The 25,217-nt window shown below is 29.7% G+C and overlaps 1 protein-coding gene across 1 annotated transcript in view; it reads left to right on the top strand.

Annotated features, from left to right (window-relative positions):
• The window catches only part of LOC107444686 (C-Maf-inducing protein), a 69,387-nt gene extending 61,512 nt beyond the window's left edge, over positions 1-7,875 (top strand). The window contains exons 17-19 of the mRNA XM_043038702.3: positions 823-928; positions 6,138-6,208; positions 7,015-7,875. Of these exons, the coding sequence (XP_042894636.1) occupies positions 823-928; positions 6,138-6,208; positions 7,015-7,074 (237 nt within the window). The 3' untranslated portion in view covers positions 7,075-7,875. The remainder of the gene's footprint in view (positions 1-822; positions 929-6,137; positions 6,209-7,014) is intronic.
• Positions 7,876-25,217: the final 17,342 nt, after the last annotated feature.

Below are 25,217 nucleotides of genomic sequence, written 5' to 3'. Positions count from 1 at the left end.
TAAATATGTATTTATTGCCAAGCATAATCTTGAAAATAATTTTTCGAAGGTGGATGACTAAATGGAAAGAAAAATAAGTTAATTATAATTAACGAAATTGGTATTTCATACTTTCAACACACCAGTCTCTGACATGTTTAAATAGTTGAAACTTTTAAGCTAAGTTTCAAATATATCTTGCATTATTAAATTATTTAATTCAGCAATTTTTTTAATTTACATTTTCAGTTTTCTTTAATTTAAATTTTAAAAAAGTATTATTTCCTCAAAAAATTTTTGATTTTATTTTATTCATTTAATATTTAAAAAGATTTTTAAATTATAGTTTGTTTTTCTCATTATTTTGAGATCAAACTTTCAAGGAAATGATAATAATTTTGTTTTAGCCACCAGCTTAGTGTTCAAAATGCAAATAAATAAATGAAATTAAAAAAATAAATAAATAAAGTAAAAAAAATAAAATAAAAATAAAAAAGGCAAATAATCGAATTTTTGATAGGGCCCATCATACGACTTTAAGGTCATTAGAAAAATATATATGAATCAATCTTCTTACAATTTTAAATTCTAATTTTTTAATAATTTCATATGAATACAAATGAAAAAGAATATGAGTTTCAAATTAAGAGGGTTCCCAGTTCAATTTGCTTAAATTATTTTATTCATTTTAATTCGAGTATGTAGTATCGCGCCCACATTCAGAACATGTTTTTAATTTTTTAATGTCCTTGAATAAAAAAATAAGGAAATAATGAAATTTTAAATCACTTTTAAATTAATGCACCCTAGTTCATTTTGTTAAAATTATTTTATTTATTTTAGTTCGACGATACGGGATTGCGTCTACTTTCAGAACATCTTCCCAATTTACAAGTGCTCAACCTCTGCGAAACAAGGGTTACAGATGGAGGATTGGCTACACTTGCAGGTTACTGAAATTTTTATTCTTGTTGTTCTGCAATGTGTTTCTTAGCCTTTCTTGTTTCTTTTTATAGAATACAACATATTTTCAATTTTTTACTGTTTTATTCTACCTATTTTTACACTCTTTTTGATTTGGTTGCTTTCATACTCTATACATCATAACTTTAAATTTTTTTAAGCTTTTTCTTGCTAATCATATACTATCAATTTAGTTACTGTACTAGATGTACTATTACTTTATTTCCAGTTTTATCTTTGGTATTTATTTTATTTATATGATTTCAGGGACTCACCATAATTAAAACGTTTTCCAATTTAGATCCTTTATAAGCTATAATTTTGATATTTTTTGATGTAATGATATTTTGCATGAGTATATATATATAATATGTATAATACTCACCTATTCTTTTTATTATATATAGTAAGTCATTTCAAAAGCAGAATATTCCTATTCCAATTGTTGAATTTTAATATTGAATTTTTATTAATATTTTTTTTTACTATAAGGTTAAGATGTAGTTGCAATTATGTATGAAATAGTCAGATGTTAATTATTTACAGTGGGTCATTTCAAAGGCAAAATATTCCTATTCTAAATGTTGAATTTTAATATGGAATTAATATTAATATCTTTATTTAACCATAAAGTCAAAATGTAGTTGCAATTATGTGTGAAATAGTCAGATGTTAATTATTTACAGTGGGTCATTTCGAAAGCAAGAAATTCCTATTACAAATGTTGAATTTTAATATTGAATTAATATTAATATTTTTATTTAACCATAAAGTGAAAATGTAGTTGCAATTATGTATGAAATAGTCAGATGTTAATTATTTATAGTGAGTCATTTCAAAAACAGAATATTCCTATTCCAAATGTTGAATTTTAATATTGAATTAATATTAATATTTTTATTTAACCATAAAGGGAAAATGTAGTTGCAATTATGTATGAAATAGTCAGATATTAAGTATTTATAGTGAGTCATTTCAAAAACAGAATATTCCTATTCCAAATGTTGAATTTTAATATTGAATTAATATTAATATTTTTATTTAACCATAAAGTCAAAATGTAGTTGCAATTATGTAGGAAATAGTCAGATGTTAATTATTTACAGTGGGTCATTTCAAAGGCAAAATATTCCTATTCTAAATGTTGAATTTTAATATGGAATTAATATTAATATCTTTATTTAACCATAAAGTCAAAATTTGGTTGCAATTATGTATGAAATAGTCAGATGTTAATTATTTACAGTGGGTCATATCAAAGGCAAAATATTCCTATTCTAAATGTTGAATTTTAATATGGAATTAATATTAATATTTTTATTTAACCATAAAGTCAAAATGTAGTTGCAATTGTGTATGAAATAGTCAGATGTTAATTATTTACAGTGGGTCATTTCAAAGGCAAAATATTCCTATTACAAATGTTAAAATTTAATATTGAATTAATATTAATATTTTTATTTAACCATAAAGTGAAAATGTAGTTGCAATTATGTATGAAATAGTCAGATGTTAATTACTCACCTCGACTTGGCTTTATAAAAGTTCTTATGATTAAATTTTCAATCGTGGTTTTGAACAATATGAGCTCGATTTCAATGGTCAATGGTATGACGTTTAATATTGTTTTTATACGTTTGTGTGGTCGGGGAAAAAAACTTAATTGAGTAATTGTTTGTATAATACGAACGATTTTAAGCACTTAAACAGGAATCCTTAAAAATAATTTTTGCATCCCTTAATATAAACATATTATGAATTAATATTGCTTATATATATCCACGACAGTTAGTTTTTTTTAAAATGATGACAATTGAAGTAAATGATTGTTATGAAAGCTTTAATTAAGAAGCATGTATATATTTACAGTATTTTTAAGCTCATGTTAGCAATATTGCAACCATGATCGGCTAGCTCGAAATTCGATGTTCAACTAACAAGAGGAGAGGGCGTTGTTGAAATTAAAGAAAATATCTAATGAAAGTTTCACTTAAGACCGAACAAATATGAAATAAACAGAATTAATTCCTGTGTTTTAAACTACAGCGTGTTCTAAATTAAACTGACTAGTTTAGTTAGACCTTTTCCAAAAACTAATAATTGAAAAAAAAAATAATATTAAGAGAACAATACTTGCCGCATATTCATGCCACAAAGTATATTTTTTTCGTTCCAGTATTCTTGGTCTTATATGATATGTACCTTCAACGTATTTTTTATAGCGGTTTTGTTCATGCAAATTTTGTGCTCTTTCTTTGATTGATGGATTTTTCTGATTTTGATGGAGGAATCAAAAATATCAATGCGACTTTCCTATATTGAAAGATTTCAAAAAAACGTGATGCAATTTTATAAAGTATGTCTTTGACTCAGTGGTTCACTAAAGAGCTATCTGCTTAAAAGTTTTTGAACTAAAAGCAAAAACTCTGAGAATTTTTTTTCCCTCCAGTCACTCAAAATATACACATTTTACTTATATATATATATATATATATATATATATATATATATATATATATATATAATCTTAATTATTTTAAAAAAAAAAGAATCTTTGAACTTCAAATCTATTTTTGGACACATACTGAAAGGTAAAAATCATGCATAGCAAAACGAGATAAACGATTAATTCTTATTTCTGAATTTTTTTTTTAAGGAAAACTGACTCAAAGCGTTTTTATTTATTTATTTATTCTTTATTTCCATCTACTCCTCAGTGACGGGATTTCATTTTGGAATAGCAGAATTTTCTTTCTCTATCGACACAGAGTACAGTCAATGCCAGTCAAAAGTTTCGCCAGGGCAGAGCTCAAAATAGGCATTAAGTCCGCATTTTTTTTTTTTTATCACGGTGTTAACTTAGCATGTACGTTTGAGAAAATATACAAATAGTGTTTATGAAAATGAACAAACAGACTCGAAACCAGCGTTGAAGAAACTGGACTTAGCTAGAAATTTGAGTAAGAAAAAATAATTTAATTTGGAGAATGAAGATAGCATTTCATTCCGTTCTTTAAACTTATGTCCTTGGCATTTGAAGTAACAAGCAAATAATTTTTATTCGTAATGATCAAAAACTAGACAAATTTGCATACATTGGTTTAATAAACACCTTTTCAAGAGAAAGGGTGATGACAAATTCATTGTTTAGCATTAATAAAGCATATTTTTTTGTATGATGCCCAGATTCTACAAAAAGCATTTCAAGCTATATCCATTCTTCAAACTCGCATTTCAACCTCTATGCATTTTTTAAACGTATATTTTGACCTACAGTTAACTTAGGTAATGTACACTTCGAAATTCTATCTGCACTGATTTGCCTCTTGGCTACCGCGGTTATTTTAAAGCTTTTTTTCTTATTTTTATTTATTTTCAATTTTTTTGTTAGCAATTTTTAATTTTTAAAAAAAAATCAAATCTGTTTTAGCTTCTACATTCACTTCTGCTGAGTCTAGAGCAGTGTTTCCCAAACTTATGACTTTTGTGTACCCTCTCTAAATTTTTCGTAACGCTGTGTACCGCTAATAAAAAAATGAATGTACTTTTTACTATAAAAATCAGACAAGAGTTAAAAATCACAACTGGCTGTTGACACCCCTAATTATTAACTGTTAACTCTGCAAAAAATAGATATAGTAATCATAAATTTTCATGGCTAACTTTGTTTTTAAATAAAATTTTTTGAAATTTTCTTTTGTTGCAAGATATTTCGCATAAGAACGCGTACCCCCTCTAAACTGTTCCCACACTTTGGGAAACACTGGTCTAGAGAATTGGTGCCTGTTCTTAAGCGCTTGAAACATGTCAAATTTTTCCACTTATGTAATTCGTTCAGCGAAAGAAGTGTATGCATTATCGAGCATGCCAAGACCCGACTTAGCCTAATTGGGACCCGGGGGAAAAATCCCCCCCCCCCCACTGCTTCACTCCCAGAGGAGTAATTTAGCCCTAATATTTCCTCTAAGATTTTACTACTTCAGTAATGAAGAACCGAACTTTATGGAGGTATTTGAATTTTTCCCCTCATTATAGATACATAACAAGAAAATTGACTGGTACTAAAATAGCTATAAAGTCCCCCCCCTCCCCACCTCCAATCGCCAGACGAAATATCGTTCTGTTCATTTTATTGATTTTCTGACGATTCTATGTCCATTATACGAAGGCAGTGTCCGATATGCAGTTTTCTGATTGTTAACTTAGTAATCTAGCTGTAAAAAAAATTCATATCCTTGCTGACATTAGGGCAGAATTTAGCTAAATTTTCACAATTACGATAGCTCAAATAAGCCAATCACTAGCCTCTATTTTTGTAAATATATAGCATTGGCATATAACGGGTACCCCTATATGCGGGACTATAAATATATAGTCCCGCAGTGGACTGATCGTTAAGACACGGTTCTCAGCAGATCACCGAAGTCAAGCATCACTGGCTACGGTCAGTGTGCGGGTGGATGACCACTTTGATCAGTTTGCGTATGGACAGAGGGTGTGCGGTATTGGTCCTCGTTAAACTGTTCTACCGTAAAGTGCTCGATTTCGCGTGCAGGTCGTCGGGCTACCGAAGCGGGGTGCCATCCCCTCTGCAGAGGATCAAAATTGTGATGGCATGTCTTCGGATCATCCTCAGGGGTGTTTCCCAGACCGTCGCCAATAGCCCATCGTGCAGCTCTAGTGCGACGTAAATTAACTACAACAACAACAGCATTGCGATATGCAAAAATACAGGCTTTTGATTGGCCAAATTTATCTATCGTAATTGCGAACATTTAGCTCAATCCCCCCCCCTAGAAAGTCATAAATTTACGAAATATAAATTTTTCGTGTTCATACGATAAATTAATGAAGAATCCAACGTAAATTTGACGGATTTTTCACTATACTGATATTTTTCTTAAAAAAGTCCAAGAAAAAAGGAAACGTAAAATCAATTTTATATTCGATTTGGGGGCCTCCTCTGATGTGGTGGCAACCGCCGCGTATGCTCCTGTCTTAGATATAAATAGATGTATTATAAAGTCAGGCTCTGAGCATGCTTTCCAGCATCAGCATCTTGGGACTATTCATTAAATTTTTGTATTAGATTAAATTTTTTTATTGGATTTTGTTAAAGTATTGTCTTGCATTGTACCATTTTTACAGCATTCTTTAAATCAACAATTATATATTTATTTTGTTTGTTGTTACAGCTATGAAGAGCTTAAGAAAATTGAATTTAAATAGTACAGGGCTGAGTCCAGAAACATTTGAAGAGATAAAGGTAAACATTATAGAAATATTTAACTATTTGAAACTAATTTTAAATTATAAAATTATATTCTGAGTGATAGATGTATAGAGAAGATTTTAGAATTATGCAATTATTAATAAAGTTAGGAATGATATTATTAAACTGTAGAATTTGTTAAAAATAAAATAATTGTTATAAAAATAAAATGATTATATATTATAAAATAAATGATTATATATTATATAATTAAACGATTATAAATAATTTTTATAATTATAAAATAAAGTATTACTATTGTATTATCGTATTATTTAATAATTTATAGAATTAGATAAAAATTATTATTATACAAAATTACATTATAATCAATTGTATTATATTTAACAAATGATGAAACTGAGTAATGATTCTTGGAGAAAGTCGAAGATAAATTAAAGACTACATTTCTAAAGAAACATATTGAAGAATATAACCACCGAGAAAATTAAAGATTACATATCTAAAGAAACATATTGAAAAATATAACCACCGAGAAAATAGTTTATACATAATTTATTAACATCATTAAAAATAAATATGCTACCAACAAATAGGGAAGTCTAATATTATATTTTAAACATGAATAACATAAAAAATATGATCAACTTTTAATTTACACAAATTAATTTTTATTAAAATAATCTGCATAATTTATAATATTTACTTTTTCATACATATCTAGTAAATATGTTAAATTTTTCAAAATTTATTGTAATTACAAAATTTATTGTACAGAAATTATTATCATTTGGAAACTAATTCTAGGAAATAATTACCTATGTTTATTATCATTTCAGAAAAATATTCCAGTTTTGCAGGAAGTGGATATTCGTTATACAGAAGCTTGGGGATTTTGAGGAATTTGTTCTTCCTAAACTTTATATACGAGCTTTTTTGCCAATTTAAAAAAAAAAAAAAATCTCGTGGGTGCTCATATGTGAAACAAGAATGTGTTCCACTATCTCATATTGTTGTGTGATACATAATATAAATATATATACACTTATGTATATATCTAAGGTAGGAAAATTCTTCCGAAACATTTATTTTAACTTCACTATACTAGATGGCGCCACAGGTTCCGAACAGTAAATGATCTTGGAATCTAGGATTCTTGCTGTAGGGATAAAGTTTTGATGGAAATCCACCACCTAAGCACAGCTAATGAAGATGTGCAAGCAGTATATCATATGAGATGATTAAAAAGAACGACAAAAAAACTCTTTACGGGGGGGAGGGGATTTGCAAACTCACGCTTTTTTAATACAGGAAGCCACCTCATCTAGCATTTTTGGATCATATGTATCATTAGAAAACTTTTGCCCAGTTTTATTTAAATGTTAGAGAATTTTTTTTTCTGAAAAAAAAAATGTGCTTATCGTCTGTTATAATTTATCTGGATGATAGTTGTTGGCTTGGATGTTAATTTTATAGTTTTGTGAGTTTTAAATGTTGTTTACGTTGCTGCAAGAATGCTCTTTTTTTAATTAATAAGATTTTGTTTAAGAAAGAGAACACATTTCATTAAACAATTATTGCTACATAAAACTTCTGTAGGAAAAGATTTCGATTTTTGCTTGATTTCCTTGAAATATTTTAATTTAAATCATTAAAGTAAGGGAAGTATAAATTTTTAAGAAATAAATAAACAAATAAAATTATAAAATAAATTTTATAAATAAAAATAAATAAATTTGTGTGCATATGTAAATATTTTCACTGTTCAAAGTTAGTTTAAATATATTGAATGCCACTTAATTCTAAATCAGTCTTTTAAATATCAAATTTAAACTACACACAAGAAAAGGTAAAATAAAAAATTTACTTTTTTATTTGTTATCTCTAAATTAACATGCTATCCACAGTCTATGCTGTGTATTTATTTAAGCAATCTGCTTTTAGCATTAATTTTTTTTCATTGTCTTATAATTTTAAAAATTCAAATTCATTAACTTTTCGTCTGAATACTTCTAACATATTAGTTATGAGCTACGTTAGAAGATTTAAAGCATTTAAGATTAAAAGATTCAAAAAATTAAATAATTAAACATTTAATTATATATTCTTTAAGTTTTTGGATTTCTTTTGAAATTATTATTTTATTTAAATTTTAGATTTTTATTTAAAATGGCAGGCTTACCTAACCAAACATTTACTTATATTTTTTAAATTTTTGGATTTTTATTGGGGTAAAAGTAATCTCTCTTGAACTTTTATGGGTCACCCTTAACGAATTTTTAATTAATTATTTGAACAAAAAACTATTGAAAAAAACTTATGTTTATAATTAAGGATATAATTTATAATGCAGTAAATAAATTTGTTGATTATTTTAATTTTTCTATTCACTCTCAGTTTCCTTTTTTTTTTTTTTTTTTGCTATTATATTTAATCTGAATGAGATTTTTAGAATTGAGCACTTCTGAATTTGTTCTATAATAAATCAATTCAATTATATGTGAAAAGCAATGAACGAAATTGTGAATAATATATCATTATTTATCACTTAAAAACTGTTATAAATTTTTTCAATAACTTTTAAAACGTAGGCTTATGCTTATTTTCTGATTTAAAATTTCTAACATAAATTTTAGTTTTAATATTTGAAACTTTTCATTGAAATTGAATTACAGACTTTTTTTAATCAATCTGTAATTGATGTCATTTATACGACTATTAAATTGATGTAACTAATAATAAATTATAATTTTAAAATATTTATTGTACAGTGTTCTTTTAACTTAACATCAATAGAGTCCCAGTGTTTGCTTTTGCCACAAAAAAGAAAGAAATATTAGACTTAAATATAGGAATTTGAAATAAATTAAATATAGGTATTGTATATGAAGGATTAAAATTCTTTATTTGGACATTAAATAAAATTAAATCAGTTCATCAGTTCATAAATTAAATATAGGTATTGGATATGAAGGATTAAAATTCTTTATTTGGACATTAAATAAAATTAAATCAGTTCATCAGTTCATAAATTAAATATAGGCATTGGATATGAAGGATTAAAATTCTTTATTTGGACATTAAATAAAATTAAATCAGTTCATCATGATTACTGAAACATGTTATTCATTCGCAACATTTACTTCTTTACGATCGAAAAACGCAAAATAAAAGATTTGATAAACTATGGTAAAAAAGAAAAAAATGATTTATTTGGAGATTAGGTAAAATACATATGTGCTAATTATTGAAATATGTTATTGACCTCCAGAGTTGGTTTTTTTACAACGTAAATGAAAAAAAATTAAATATTTAAATGAGGGTTTATGATGTAATATTATATAATAACTATTGAAATATGTTGAGGATCCATGCTTTTGCTTTGTCACTTTGTAAAAGAAAAAAAGTAAGAAATATTTTTAAATATTATTTAACTGATAAATATGATTTATTTGGTTATGAGACACATTAAAATGCTAATTATCATTGAGTTTTGTGATAATTATTGAAATATATTATGCATCTGCAGCGTTTGATTTGTCACCCTGTAAGAAAAAAAAATACTTATTAGTTAAAATGGATGAAAATGATTTTTATGGAAATTTGATAAAATTTATACTCTATTTATTAATATGTAATGATTATTGAAATAAGCTATGCATTACTAGCGTTTGCTTTGTCACCATGTAAAAAATATTGGAAAAAAATGATTCATTTGGATATTAGATGTATTTGGATATATATGTGAATTATTAAGGTATTACGAGTTGATTATTGAAATATGTAATATGTGATGATACGTTATAAATGAAGATCGTTGAATGAAATAGACCTTAACTACATATCACAAGTCAAGATCAGTTGTTGCTATTTATTAATAACTGAATTTATTTAAAAGTTTTCATTGATGTTTTTAGATTTATTAAGGTGGAGTTGCAAAGCAAATATTGTACAAAAAATGCTCTATTTTGTTTTAAAAAAACATACTAATTTTATAATTTCTGAGAATAATGTATTTAAGTGATAATTTATGTGCAATCTTTTCTTAAAAATTTAATTATTTTTTTTAAAAGTATAATCAAAGGTTTTTTAACCTGATCGAGACCCGAAAACAACTAGATTCCTGAGTGCTAATGATGGTCTTTAAAAATAAATATTCTTAAAAAATATAATAATTGGGTAAAAATAAATACAATTTCAAATTTCGAAGTTAGTGAAAGTAGTTAACGATTGGCTATTTCTAGTAGTATGGGAGAAGCATGAATAAAAACATCATACTGGGAGACAATCATGACAAAATGAAAACTAGAACTTCATTAAAAAAATTATGTACTAGTAGAATTAATGTACTAGTAGAAGAAAAGTAAAACTTTAATGAAAAAGATTAAGCGCGAGTAAGACAAAATTGAATTTAAAAAAAAATTCAAGCACAAGAAAAATAAAATGTAAACTTTTTTAAAAGAAAAAATTAAAGTATACGAGTAAGTAAACTTAAAATGTGAAAAAAATAAATTCAAGTAACGAAAGGGCTAAATATGAAGCTTCTTTTAAAAAAAAAATCAAATAAAAGTAAGTTTAATTCTTTATAAAACAAATTCAAATAAGAATAGAAGAGAATTGAATCTTTCGATAAAAAAATGCAAGCACGAGTAAGATAAAATTGAAACTTTTTTAACAGACGAATTAGACTACGCAAGTAAGAAAAATAAAACATTAAAGAAAATTTTTTTTCTATATGCGAGTAAGACGAGAGGAAATTTGAAAAAATAAATTCAAGTACAAGTAGAATAAAATTGAGATTTCCAAAAAAAAAGTAAATTCAAATATAAATAAGATAAAATGTAACTTTTTTAAAAAATAAACATATTCAAATAAGTATTAGAGAAAATGGAAACTTTTTAAAAAACAAATTTAAATACGAGAAAATTTTAAAAAAGCAGAAACAAATTCAAATACGAGTAAGAGAAAAATCAAACTTTCTAAAAAACTAAATTCAAATATTAGTAAAAAAAAAAAGAGAATTTTAACTCTCTTCTGAAGTAATTCTACATTACAATTATTCACTATAAAGATATGAGCGATAATTCTAAATAATAGCCTTGTTTAATTTTCAAAATTAAAGCACTTATTATAACTCATAACTTCGAACATTAAGAAAAAGAAATATTTTTTTAGCTCTTTCTTTGCGAAAATTCTAATATCTCAAATCTAGATCGTCAGGTACAGGTTCAAAACCTTGAACATAATAATATTAATTTATTGAGCGAACTTCAATATCAATTGAAGCTTATATTATTCTATCATACGCTTTCTTTGTGATTAGACCTCTTCCTACGCCATCTTGGATTTTAGTTTAAATTTTTGAATCTCGCTCGCTCGATATATTTTTTTTTTGTTAAAACTTCTGACGATATATAGGCTTCTCACTATCTTCAAAAAAAGGTGGAAAATAAAGAGGTCATTTTATTAGATTAAGAAAGAAGTAGAGCTTAATTTTCAGAAATCTCCATGAAATTTTCCTCAAAATTTTAAAGCAGTAAAAATCTGCGATTTGTGATTTCGAATCAGTAATTTAAAACCACACGTTTGTCAGTTTTTAGATATTTTAAAATTTCATTTTATTTCAGTTTAAACTGATGAAAACCAATCCGATTCTTATAACGTTAATTGCACAAAACCAAAGATATGTATCAAAAATTTAGAAACAGACAAATGTATACTATTTAACTACCTTTCAAAAACTACTGATTGCAAAACTGTAATGGTATAATTTTGTCAGAAAAAATTAAAAGACAATCTAAATTACTGCAAGTTTTATACCTCAAGTTCTGATTTGGTATCAGCCTTGTATTTTGCAAGTATGAAAAGACACTGAAGAATCAAGTAAATGTACACCATTAATTTATTTTTGAAAATTAAATAAAGAATAATTAGAATTAAATAAAAGAGGCAATTAGAGGGCAAAAGACCTCTAAAGTTCACAGTTTCGTTAATTAATATGCAACAAAAGCACTTTATTTAATATTAATTTAACTATTATACACATTTGTATATTGTTATATGGTAACATGAATATTAATAAGTTTTCTGTTTTCTTTGTAATTTAGAAATTGTTTCATAAAAATTGTGTCTATACTTTTCTGATTTGATTGCATCATGTGGTTGAAACTTATTAAAAATAATCTGAAAGATTGTTGAATGTACTGAACAGTTAAGTGTTCTAGCAAAATATTTGAATGTCTCTTCGCGCACTGTTCTATTGTATCGTGGATTCATATTTTGTGTTTGACCCCTTGAAACAACATTCCTTTTTGGTGAGAAACTTAAATAATTTGCACCTTATTTGTTAATCCCTTGCTATGACTCATGAATCGTTGGTATTGTATTGTATTGTATTTGCACTATAAGCATACAGTGATCATGAAATAAAAATATGCTTAAATAATCTGTTGTAACCTGCTTATTTTTCATAACTAATTAAAAACCTAAATTAATTTTGATTCTAAGTCTATAGGGACTCAGAATATGTTATTAAAAGAATCTATCAAAAACAAAGACAAATAAGTAGCACATCAGGCGTTGCAAATTAAAGCTGTTTTTGAAGGTTCTGCCGGGCTAACTCACTTCTGCCTAGCTAAATAGTATGAGATTGCCGCAGCTGATGCTCTCTGGTTATTTCAGTTTCCGTTTTTAAAAGCTCTATATGTTAAGCCACCTCAGCTAGATTTGGCATGTGACATTTTTACCGGCAATCATTGGTCGAAACAAAATAAAGCAAACGTTGTCACCGGCGGAAAAGAAATACAGCCGAAATCTGGGAGCCACGTAAGAGAATTATATATATAAGATTTTTGAATATGAATGAAATTTTTTTTCAAACTTCTCTTTTGGATTTTATATTTTAGTACGAATGTAATTCCTATAATCTAACAGATATTCTAAATAACTATTAAACAGGTTTTTTATAATTAAAAAGTACCAACTTATACTTTTGCTTGTAAATAGATTGTCAGAAGAAGATATTTATAAAAAAATCACCGGTGCCCATCTACGTCAAATGGTTAATAAAGTAAGGCATCTCTTTTGAAATGTTTATTAAAATATAGTAAACATAGCATGGTTCATTTCTACAGAAAAATTTTAAAAATCAAGTGAAACAAAGTAGTTTTCAGATCATGAGGAAATATCTGTACTAATTCCATATTTAATTAAATGAACACAGAGTGAATTTTCAATAGAGAAAGTGGTGATCGGGTGGCAACTGGCGGGTAACTTTTTGTCGCCACTTGTTATAATTTTCTCTCTCTGCGGCCGGTGGCGACCACTAATTTAGCTCTATGGTTAACAGTTATTCAAGACTGTCAAATTTCTTTTATCTGTAACCAGCTCCCTCTAAGCTACTTCCAAAAATCATACAAAGCGTCAATATGAAGAAAATGAGAAACTTTTTATGATTTAAGTTTTTAATATTTAAAAGTAAAAGTTATTATCTGTAGGTTCATAAAAATTTGGAAAATTGAGAACTATTCATTGATTTTTCTAATTTTCATCCAAGAGAAAAATCTCGCCAGATTGGTGATTTTGAAAAAAAAAGTTGATTTTAAAGTCTAAATTATTTGTCCGTTCTATAGCTCAGATAGTCCAGCACTGCAAGACATTTATAGTTTAAAGTTACAGCTTTGCTTCGAGTATAAGGAACTTTAACTATTTTATTTTCGTTGATGAAAGGGTCGTGAAGAACACTTTTAACATTGAAGCGAAAAAGAATAAAAAAACAATATTGAACTTTAAAAAACCACTACAGAGAATGGTGGGACCAAAACATCAAAACCTGTTTAAGTTTTAAAGGAATAAATAGAAACTAATTCCAAGTTTAATGCACAATCAAAATAGTTGTGATACTTTTCATACAGTTTTTCCCACTAGTAATTAAAGAATTTCCGTTGGCCCTGGTGGTAGTTTTTAGTACCGTTCGTATATTCCATCATATTTTTAATGATTTTCGTAAAAAAGGTTACATTTCCTCACTAGTAAATATAGAGTTTCTGATAGCCTCTGTAGTAGTTTTTGATATCGTTCGTATACTCCACCATATTTTTAATTTTTTTTAGTAAAATAGGTTACATTTCGGAGTTTAGCAAGGTTACATTGAGGAGTTAGAAGAGCTTCCGATGAATTTTGTAGTAATTTTTAATGTATGCGTATTTTGAATTGGTGCCATTTCAGTTTATACAAGAATCAAGATAAAATTGGTCCCGCTGTCGACTGATAGTTAAGACACGGTTCCCAGCAGATCACCGAAGTCAAGCATCACTGGCTGCGGTCAGTGTGCAGGTGGGTGACCTCTTGGATCAGCCTGCGTAGGGACCGAGAGTGTGCGGTATTGGTCCTCGTTAAACTGTTCTATCATAAAGTGCTCGACTTCGCGAGCAGGTCGTCGGGCTACCAAAGCGGGGCAGCCATCCCCTCTGCAGAGGATCAAAATTGTGCTGGCATGTCTTTGGATCATCCTCAAGGATGTTTCCCAGATCGTTGCCAAATAGCCCATTGTGCAGCTCTAGTGTGACATAAATGAGCAACAACAACAACAGTTTATACAAGAATCAAGATAAAATTGTAAGTTCTTATGGCACAGCATATAGAAAAAGGTCACTAAGTGAGGATCGAAAAATTGAGATGAAAATCAAACTTACTACCTTCGGAGCTACGAACCTACGGCTTTCTTTGTTGCCGCAGAGACATATTCTGTTGACTACCTCGTTATGATTTTAGTTAAGATTGAAATTATGGACCTTATTCTCTAGGCAACTACAGATTTTTATTTATTTATTTTTAAACATACATATGCTCATTACAAAGTATTCTGGCTTACAAGCTTTTATCAGATTGAAGAGCAAATAGCACAAGAAAAAGAAAGACATCACTAACATACATCCGACAGGACTCGAACCTTCCCCGTCCCCGCTGCAGAATGTTTGTCGGAACGGCAAGATGACTCGACCAGGGTGGCCCTAGCATCTTTCTTTTATCATCTTCAATTAATATTTATTTATTGTTGAGTTCAATTCAAATAACGACTCATAAACCATTGTCAAGTTGAATAACTTACTGCCCAAAATAGAGAATTAGACTCTTGGTTGCGTTCAAGGTTTATCGCGTATACCTTCACTCATCGCTTTCAAGTCTATGTGATATGGCTTTGGGTAGTTATTAAATGTTTCTTGCTTTATATCCTGACATTGCGAATAGAATGCAGAAATTTCTTGGTTTCAATGCATGGTTCTAGTTCTTAAAAAAATGAAATTAAATAATCAAAACTACTGCAATTCTCATATTTATTAAAAAGCAATGTCATTAGTTTTTTATTTATTAGACTTTCAGATGAGCAGATTTGTGAATATTGGCAAATGCAACAGTTTAAGCTGAACTTCTCTATAACAGTGGATGTATTGCCCACATTCATTTATTTATTTTTATGCATACATATACAGGCTTGTATACTCATTAACTACAAAGTAAGGTTTGCAAGCCCTTGTCAAGTTGAAAAACAGAGAGCACAAGTTATAGTAGTATTTTAATTAGATTGCACTAGAGATGCACGCTGAGTTGCTTTTATTTCATTTTATAACCGTTGTTTCCCCAATTTTTGAATTAGCGACTACCAATGTTCAACTCCGTAGCCTTGTAATTTTGAACCCAATCCAGAAGACAAGGGAACTCCTGGTTCAAGTACTGGGAGAAATTGAACTTTCTTGAAGAAAATAAGTCTCATTTGTGTTACATGGAGAGGAAAACCACGAAAATCTCCCATAGGAAGACTGATGGCAAGGGGACTCTTACCCATGATCCGTATATCACTGAGGATATTTTTCGCCAGAATTGTTGTCAGTACGACCCGGGTGTGATATTCGTATCGACCAGCCATTGCTGGGATTCGAACCCCGGGTCACCTCATTGGGAGGCGAGAGCTGCCTAAGTCAACGGCTCTCACGATTGGCTATCATTAACGGTCTGGCAAACATCCCTGACGGGTTGTTCCAGAGGCATGACATCACAATTTTGATTCTCTGCAGAGAGATGGCTTCGCTGCTGATGACTTGCGCACGAGGTTGAGCACTTTACGGTAGAACAATTTTACGAGTACCGATACCACACATGTTTTGTCCTTTCGCAGGCTGATCAAAGTGGTCACCAATCAGCTCACTGACACCTGGCAGTTATGCTTGACATCGGTGATCTACTGCGCCGCGTCTTAACGATCAATCCAATGCGGGATTACAAGTTATCGAAGAACATCATAAACGTACATTCAGTATTAAGGCGGGAGTCTAACCCGCTACCTCTATGCAATGGAGTGTTTGGTGGGACTGAATTCTGCTTCTGCCAAATGCTGGCAAACCCTATGAAATTTGGCAGTAGCAGGTTCGAATACCGCTCTAACCATGAATGCATCTTTGTGATATCCTTCATTAATGTGTAATGTCTGCCCTTTAATTAGGTTTTTACGCCGTATTTTGTAATGAGTACACTAGCTTGTAATGCATGTTTAACAATAAATAAAAAAATAAGTTTTAGATTGTATTGGGAACAGAACATAAAAGTAAAGTACAATATTTCTATTTTTGGAAAACAAAATATTCATAAACGTAATGTGTATAATACTAACTATAACAATATAAAGCGAATGACGCATAAAAAGCGAAGTTTCTTAAGAAACGTTGATACAATATCAATTATTTGAAGATTTCATTTGAACTTTTACATTATTTACCCAATATACTGAAAGTTTTCTTGGAATTTATACATATTTTAGATTCTAATACCTTTTAGAAATAAACGATTCCCCAAAGAGAAGTTTTGAATTTTATCACTCAATCAGAAAATCCATAATTATGAATTTTTAAGATCTTACTCAACTTTAAAATACATCTTCACACCCCCGTGGGAGAAGCACTCAATTTCCTTCAAATTATTAAATTAAACACGCTCTCATAAGTTCTTCGTAGGAAACTTAATCACCACATTTCAATAATCTCTGATTGATTTGGAGGAATATAACAGCTCCCATTTTCCCCTAAGTGCCAACCACGATGGGGGGAAATGTCGCCAAAGATGGGTTTCAAATTCAATGCCACCAACTTATGCAACCAACTCTTCGAAGTCATTCTATTCTAAAAATTTTCTGAAGAATCTGCGCTACTTCCCAGATTAAAACAACACCTCGATTTGCAAGTAAGTAATTAAATTTGACTCGACTAACTTCCAACCCAGGAAACCCAACAGGAATTTTGAAGAATACTTAAGAGGATTTGGCGAGTTTTAAATTTTACAACCTCTTTGGGGGATTTGTAGTATAGGCATGATTTTAGAGTATTAGTGGATTTTCCTCTCTGGGGATAAGCCGATGATAACTGTGTTAGGTAATTGTAAGAATGCATAAATTCATTGCGGAATATTTTGGTTGAATTTCTGCTTAAAATTAGTAAGTGACTGGTACAGTTTCAGTAGAACATATTGAATTGTATTCATTAATAAAAAATATCATAAGATTATAGTTGTAAAAAGTGTACTAAAATTAGTTTAGCCAAAAGTGTTTAAAATTAGTTTGTGATGGTACGTCTTCAACTCATCCTCAGAGATGTTTTCTAGACCGTTGCTACAAGCCCATTGTGCAGCTCTAGTACGACATAAATTAAGTATCTACCTGAAGGTTGCAGTAAATAGTCTTATTAAAATTTCCCTTTGGATCTTCCGTCGCAAAAACGCAAAATTATGGTTGCTCCTACACACCTTGCACTTTTGCTGGTAACTACGAGTTTAAACCTCTGTTTGGCTATCTATGATAAGAGGTTGCAGTAAATAGCCTTATTAAAATTTCACTTTGGATCTTCCGTCGTAAAAACGCAAAATTATGGATGCTCCTACACACCTTGCATTTTTGCTGGTAACTACGAGTTTAAACCTCTGTTTAGCTATCTATGGTAAGAGATACAATTATTCCTTGAATGTATCTTGTATTTTGTTTATTCAAATATTTATTTTTTATTGAAAAGACTTTCTGATGATGAAAAGTATATCTTATTTTATGCAACGGTTTGTTTTTACTTCAAACATGGGTAAAATCCTTGAGTAGCCCACCTCTTGGCGACTTTTTGAACTCTCGCCAAGCTGGCGATTATTACTGGGATCAACGTTGCTTCTTGATTATTAAAAAAAAAATTAAACTATAACATTAAAATATTTTTTTAATAGAATAAAAAATAACTTACCCTTGCTCAGATGGCTCATCTTTTAAATCAAATTAAATTTTTAATTAAATTCATCAAATCCTCCTATTTAATTCATCAAATTAACTTTTGATTCATAAACCAATCAATCATCGATCTCTCACCTTTTACATTTAATACAGTTAAAAATTTCCTCTTCCTTTCGCTCGCCATTTTCAACCAGTATTGCACAAAAATAATAATAATAATAACAACGGTAATAAATGAAATAACGGTTAAAAAAATGAATTAATAACGATGAATCTAACAGCAAGCGATTAGAAGCATAAATGACGAAAAAATAAAACCTTTTACCTCTTTTCTAATGAAATCCAACTTTCGCGTAGGTATACATATCAAATAACCAATCAAGTTCAAGAATTTTGGTGGTGTGATCGTGGAGTGATCGGACGTTCAAAATTATCTCCCAGAAATATCATCCGGAAACCTAGTTTGGCGAGATTTCAAAAATTTGCTTGGCGAGGTTTAAAAAAATCGCCAAGGGGAGGACTATTTTATGTCCCCCCCCCTCCCCAAATATAGTATAGGTCGTATTAATATGTAAAATAATATAGCAAAATAGTATGAGTCATATTAAAATTAGAAACATTACTAAACTTTAACATTTTATGAATATGCTAGCACGAATATGTTAATTTTATTTTATGAATATGCTAGTATGAATACGTTTTTTATTTTATGAATATGTTAGCAAGCGTTCTGTTATGCTCACTTCGCTTACCATCATCTACGATTGCTTCGTTATCCTTTTTATTTCCATAAACAGACTATTACATAGTTAAAAATATTTAACTAAGAGATCGCAAACTTTGATATTGTAAAAATACAAACACAGATATTTAATTCCACAGATTTAGTTTCTGATTCTATTGGGATCAGAACTATTATGTAATTGGAGCAGAGCCTCTATTCCGCGCATAATGTCATAACGTATTTGATGAATTCAGAAATGTAATTTGATAGTTTCGGTTACCAAACAGTATTGCTCAATTGAATACAGTTTATATAATTTTGTGCAACAGTTAATCACTAAATTATTTAATAACTATCTTTAGATCATAATGGATTTATTCTTTAATAATATAAATTTACTCTAAATACATATTTAATACGTTTTGATATGGAATTTTTAAGATAGATATAAATAAAATTAAATAACTATTTTATTTAATTTTTTTTCAATCCCCTACTTTGCTCATTATGTCGAGGTCCCATGATTCCCTTATAATTATTTTTGTTTTTCCAAATGTTAAGTTAATTATGCGCAAATAACCAAAAGCCCATCTTACACGAAAATTCCAAGTATTCTGTTTGAAAATTCAAATAATTTTTCTCGATATTATTCTCGATCTCGGTGGTTGGAAGAACTATATTATTTTTACAATTTACCACAACTACTTTTCTAGGCCGGGATAGCCTGGTCGGCAGGGCGCTGGACCCATGTCCGAGAGTTCATGGGTTCAAACCCCACCGACCGAAGACTCCTCGTGTAGTAAAGTGACTGATGCACGTTAAATCTGTCGAGTCCCAAAAGTCCTCCATGTTCCCATCACAAATCAATACCTCTGGGGGTATTGGATTGGAGATCGATCGTTTTCTGACTCAGGTCAAAATTACGATCTGTAGATGAGTGAATGGATGTATGATTGGGTCCGCCCTATAAACGGGTGCGACGTATGGTGTGGCAGAAGTGGAATTCTTGGCCATAGATGGCACCACTGAAAAACAAGAACCGCGCACTCTGCTTTAAATTTGCTCGGTTTCACCAAGCAGGCTTGCTAGTATGGCAAGTGACATTAGAAACAGCAACAACAACAATACTTTTCTACAAATCTAGTTAACTATGTAGTTTAACTAAAACTACTTTTCCTTTACAAGTAGTGACTGCAAACTATTTTCGAGATACAGTCATTACTTTACTAATTTTAGAAGTCAAACTTGGCTAGGGAGCTTAATTTTCAACCCTGTTCAAAATGGTTTAGAATAAAAAATTAGCTTGTTTAAGCATAACGAATGATTAAGAAATATTCATTCGTGCTTAAACGAGCCGTTTTCTTAAATCATTTTTTTACGAATATATTCTTTTAATTTTCAATTTTTTATGCCTTTCTTGACACCGAATATTTAATTAAAAAATGCTAGAAAATGATTAAGTATTTCAAATTTTGTTAAATGTTTACTGGTTTTTTAAAAAATTTTCTAAGAAATAAAGTTTAAAGAAAATATGTTTTCTTCTGTTGAAATAACAATGCTTTGTGAGTGTACATTTTCGTATTTGAAGGTGTAGCAAAAGTGTTAAATTAGCTATTGTTCGTAATGACTGGTTTAAATATTAGTAATGTTTGAAATTAAATATATAATTCTTATTAACTCTCATAGTCCCAGGGACATACTCATTGTGTCCAGTGATGCACCCGTAAAGATGAATACCAATTAAATTCGAAGCCTTAGCTGCGTTTGGACCTTTGTTTCTTTGCCAACTAACGTTAAAAGTAGTAGCCAGGAATCGCTACAAATTACTTTCCTTTAATTGCACCACTTACTACACTATTTCCCTTAAAAATTTGCTCATTACACTACAAATGACGAAAAAAAAATAACGACTACAGGAGTTACACTATTTCTGACCATTGAATAAAATTTTAAAACAACGTTGCTTTGTCTAAGCAAAAATTTATGGTTAACACGATTTTCAAAATACGGCGTTGTTCTTTTTCCACTTAAACATTTTCGGGTTTCTCTAAAAGACAACATGTTTTATTCCAAAATGTTTGTAACGAAAATTAAAAATATTAATAACAAATTGGAATAGTTAAATGAATAAAATAATAATTACGGAATTTAAAATTAATGCCCACTTATGCTGCTTTGTTGCAAAGTCAGCAAATTTGATTTTTGTTGAAAATTTCGTTTAATACGCTTTTACATTATTGTGTTTATTATTGAATGCCATCTTTACAAAAGGATAATATTTCTAATCTAAGGAAAGAATAACCAGCATTAATTTTCCCTTATAAGCAAAATTTAAAAATATCCGAAAATAATATTACTAGCACAAATTTATTAACTCAAAAGAAGATCAAGTGATTATAACTTTAGTATTAACTTTTATTTTCTGCGAATGAATGTCTAACCCAGTCAAACCCCGCTATAGTGAACACGGTTAATTGTGAACTCCCGGATATAGTGAACGAAATGTTCGGTCCCGTGCCTTGCTACACACGTATAATGTTATTTTTTGTGGATGTAGTGAACCAAAAAATTGAGGAAGTTGGATATTATGAACTTTTTCAGTCTTCGACAGATTCTTTTCTTCATTTTTTTGTAATAATTTTGAAATGTCTACTTCAAAATAAATAAAACCATCTATAGAGGGGAATGTAGCGATAAGCATCTTTTCCTGTTTTCTTCTTTTATCTCACTTTCCCATACCTAAATAAAGGTCAAACCAGATGTATGGACAAAATTTTTCCAGAATCTTCGCATCAGCTAAAGATTACTAATTTTTTTTTTGTACACAAGACGAAGAGTAATAAAAATAAAAATAAGTTAACAAATTTTTTTGTTCTCAAAAATTATTTTTCAGTCATTTTTGTATTCCATTTTATTGCTCATTGATTTAAATAATGTATAGTAAAGGGAAGGAGTTCGGAAACATTAGCTAAAATTGTTTGCGGAACGAATATAGTGAACCAAAATTTCGGTCCCTTGAAAGTTCACTATAGCGGGGGTTTGACTGTATATATAGTTGATTTGCTTAATGATAACATAGTGTGATTTGTTCGTTCAATAAGAAGGCTAGAAACGCTCATCATTTGGTCATTTTGGTCACATTTTTTATGTGTAAAAATTTGCTAAACATTTTACCTTCAATCAGTTTTTTTTACAAATACCAGATACCATTTCACCGCAATCCATAAGAGTTCCCGCAGTGAACTGATCGTTAAGACACGGTTCCCAGCAGATCACCGATGTAAAGCATCATTGGCTGCGGTCAGTGTGCGGGTGGGTGACCACTTGGATCAGCCTGCGTAGGGATCGATGGTGTGCGGTATTGGTCCTCGTTAAACTGTTCCACCGTAAAGTGCTCGACTTCGTGTGCAGGTCGTCGGGCTACCGAAGCGGTGGTGCCATCCCCTCCGCAGAGGATCAAAATTGTGATGGCATGTCTTCGGATCATCCTCAGGGATGTTTCCCAGACCGTCGCCAATAGCCCATTGTGCAGCTCTAGTGCGACGTAAATGACCAACAACAGCAATCCATAAGAAGTTGAAGCTAGTGCATTGTATTTCGGTAAATTTTAACATAATAACAAAAACTGTTGCGCTTGTTTCCATTCTTTCAACTTGTCAGCTCCTATAAATTTTGCATTTTTGTAAACTCCCCATCACAAAACAAAAGTATGGTGAATATTTTTTCCGACTGATCACAATCTTTTGTTTATTTAGAAGAGCGTGGAGTTATTCTCCATGATTTATTTACGCTTTTCAATTTCATTTAATGATTAACACGTTACATTCACATTATACTACGAATGGACATTCTCAAATTAATTAAATAATGATAGTGGGTATTCCCAGAGAATATAATCGGTTTCTGTAACGCGTCAAAAAAGTAGTCGCAGATAATAATGCGATATAAACCACCTAAGTCAAACGCCACAGAATTAATGGTGGTTTCGATTATTTCAGCAATTAGATAAGCTCTTCTCGTGATATTATTTGAGTCATGACTGACAAAAATGCTCATCTTCGAAAGGGTTGGCGAAAAACCATTTTCGCTCTATGCTTATCAACAGCATCAGGATGGGTCTTGGCGTTTATTCACAATTTCATTCAATGAAAAAAAAGAATTATTCACACAACCAACTAAGAACAATAATCAAAGAGGTGCAGTTCAAAAAGTTAATCGCTTGCCTCTGATTATACGCTCCCCTTAATCGGTTATAATTCCTTCAACAGCTGCTTCGTCACACCTTAGGTTTTCACCAAATTGTGTGTCCAAGAATTCAAAAAAAAAAAAAAAAAAAAAAAGGAGCCAGATAGCGACACCAATGTTTACGCAGTAGCTTTATTTAATTATATACCTCAAAAGTAGTTGGCTGTCTTTTCCTTAATAATAGGCGTATCCAGAAGTTGTGAAAAATTGCACCCTGGCTAATCTGTGATATTTTTTAATCGCTAAGTTGTTTGATATAAGTTGAAAATTATTGTCGCCATCATCATGATTATAGATATCAAACCCTGAGGATGCCATGAAAAATATGAATCCATTTTTTTTCTCCATGCTGGCTTATTTACTTTAATCCACTCTACTGATAAATGAGCTTCGATAATTTCATTGGCAACCCAATGTGTTCGAGTTTTTTGATGTCTGAATAAGATAAGGTCGAATTTGAATGGGTGAAAGAGAAAAAAAAATAAGGTTGATTTGATCTTTAAAAAAAATCCATTCTGTAGGGATGAGTCACATTAAATTATATGATGGTAGATGGTATTTTTGATATCACATACCAGAACATGGTGTGAATCTTTAAGTGGTAGCTTTATATTTAGTCTTTTAAAATTATTTTCTCATTTATGTATTTAGACTTCATTTTGCAGATATCTAGGACAAACGAACTTAACTTGCTTTAACTTTGCTTAACTTAAGGTTCTTCTGTCAGAGCCATAATTTGAGAAAATATATTCAAATTGGACTTTAGCGAAATTTGGGTCGTTCCCATAATCATGTATATCTATGATCTGAGCAGATTAATTAATACTAGAAGTGCAAAATTCGCCTGCAATTTTCGCAGTTACCTTATTAGATATTTAAGTAACTGATAAAGCAGAGAACGAAAAACTCAGAATAACTTTTGATTCAATGAGTGTATTTTCACGTATTGAAGAGACCTTTTACGTAATCGTTTAGTTGTTTGATGTAATTTGAAAACTGTGGCAAATATAATCATGGCTATGGGCATCAAAATAAGCCATCTAGGAAAAAAGTTATGAATCTTTTTTCCCAGATTGCTTATTTATTTCAATCCACTTTACTGACAGTTGAGCTTCGATACGTCGTACGTGATTATATATATTCAAATTAGACTATTGCGTAATTTAGGTCGTTCACAAAATCATGCATATCTTAGCAGACAAATTCATGCTAGGGGAGCAAAATTTGCGAGCAATTTTTTCAGTTACTTTATATTAAATATTAAGGTAACTGATAAATCAGTTAGAACTCGAAACACTCAGGATAACTTTTGATTTGATGAGTGTATTTGCGCGTATTAAAAGGACTTTTTCATAGTCGCTTAGTTGTTTGATTTAAGTTGACTGTGGCAAATATAATCATGACTATAGGAATCAAAGGAAGCGTTTTCAATGAAAGTTATGAATCTTTTTTCCTAGATAGCTTATTTAATTTAATCCACTTTACTGATAGTTGTCGATAAATTTATTCGATGTAACCCATTTGTTCGAGTTTTTATTTATTTATTTTTTGTCTGAGTTTGATAACGTCTCATTGGTTTTCATCTTACGAGAGCAGTTGGAGATATTCTGTCATTGTTTTTTTTGGCTAAAAATAAACAAATTTGTATTGAATTCCAACTTTTCATTTTAATACAAATATTTCCTAATGCTGCACCGACAATATTTTTTGTCACTTTTTTTGTAATCAAAATACGATATTTTTATAAAGTGTATACAATTAGAAATTAAGAATTTGATTAAGATCAAACCAAATTCATTAGGAATGTTCCCTAAGTT

This window comes from Parasteatoda tepidariorum, chromosome 9, assembly GCF_982258835.1.
Source record: "Parasteatoda tepidariorum strain Cologne lab strain chromosome 9, Ptep-v5.0, whole genome shotgun sequence".
NCBI lineage: Eukaryota > Metazoa > Arthropoda > Arachnida > Araneae > Theridiidae > Parasteatoda > Parasteatoda tepidariorum.
The sequence above is the reverse complement of the archived record's forward strand: the minus strand, read 5'-3'. Positions and strand labels throughout refer to the sequence as shown.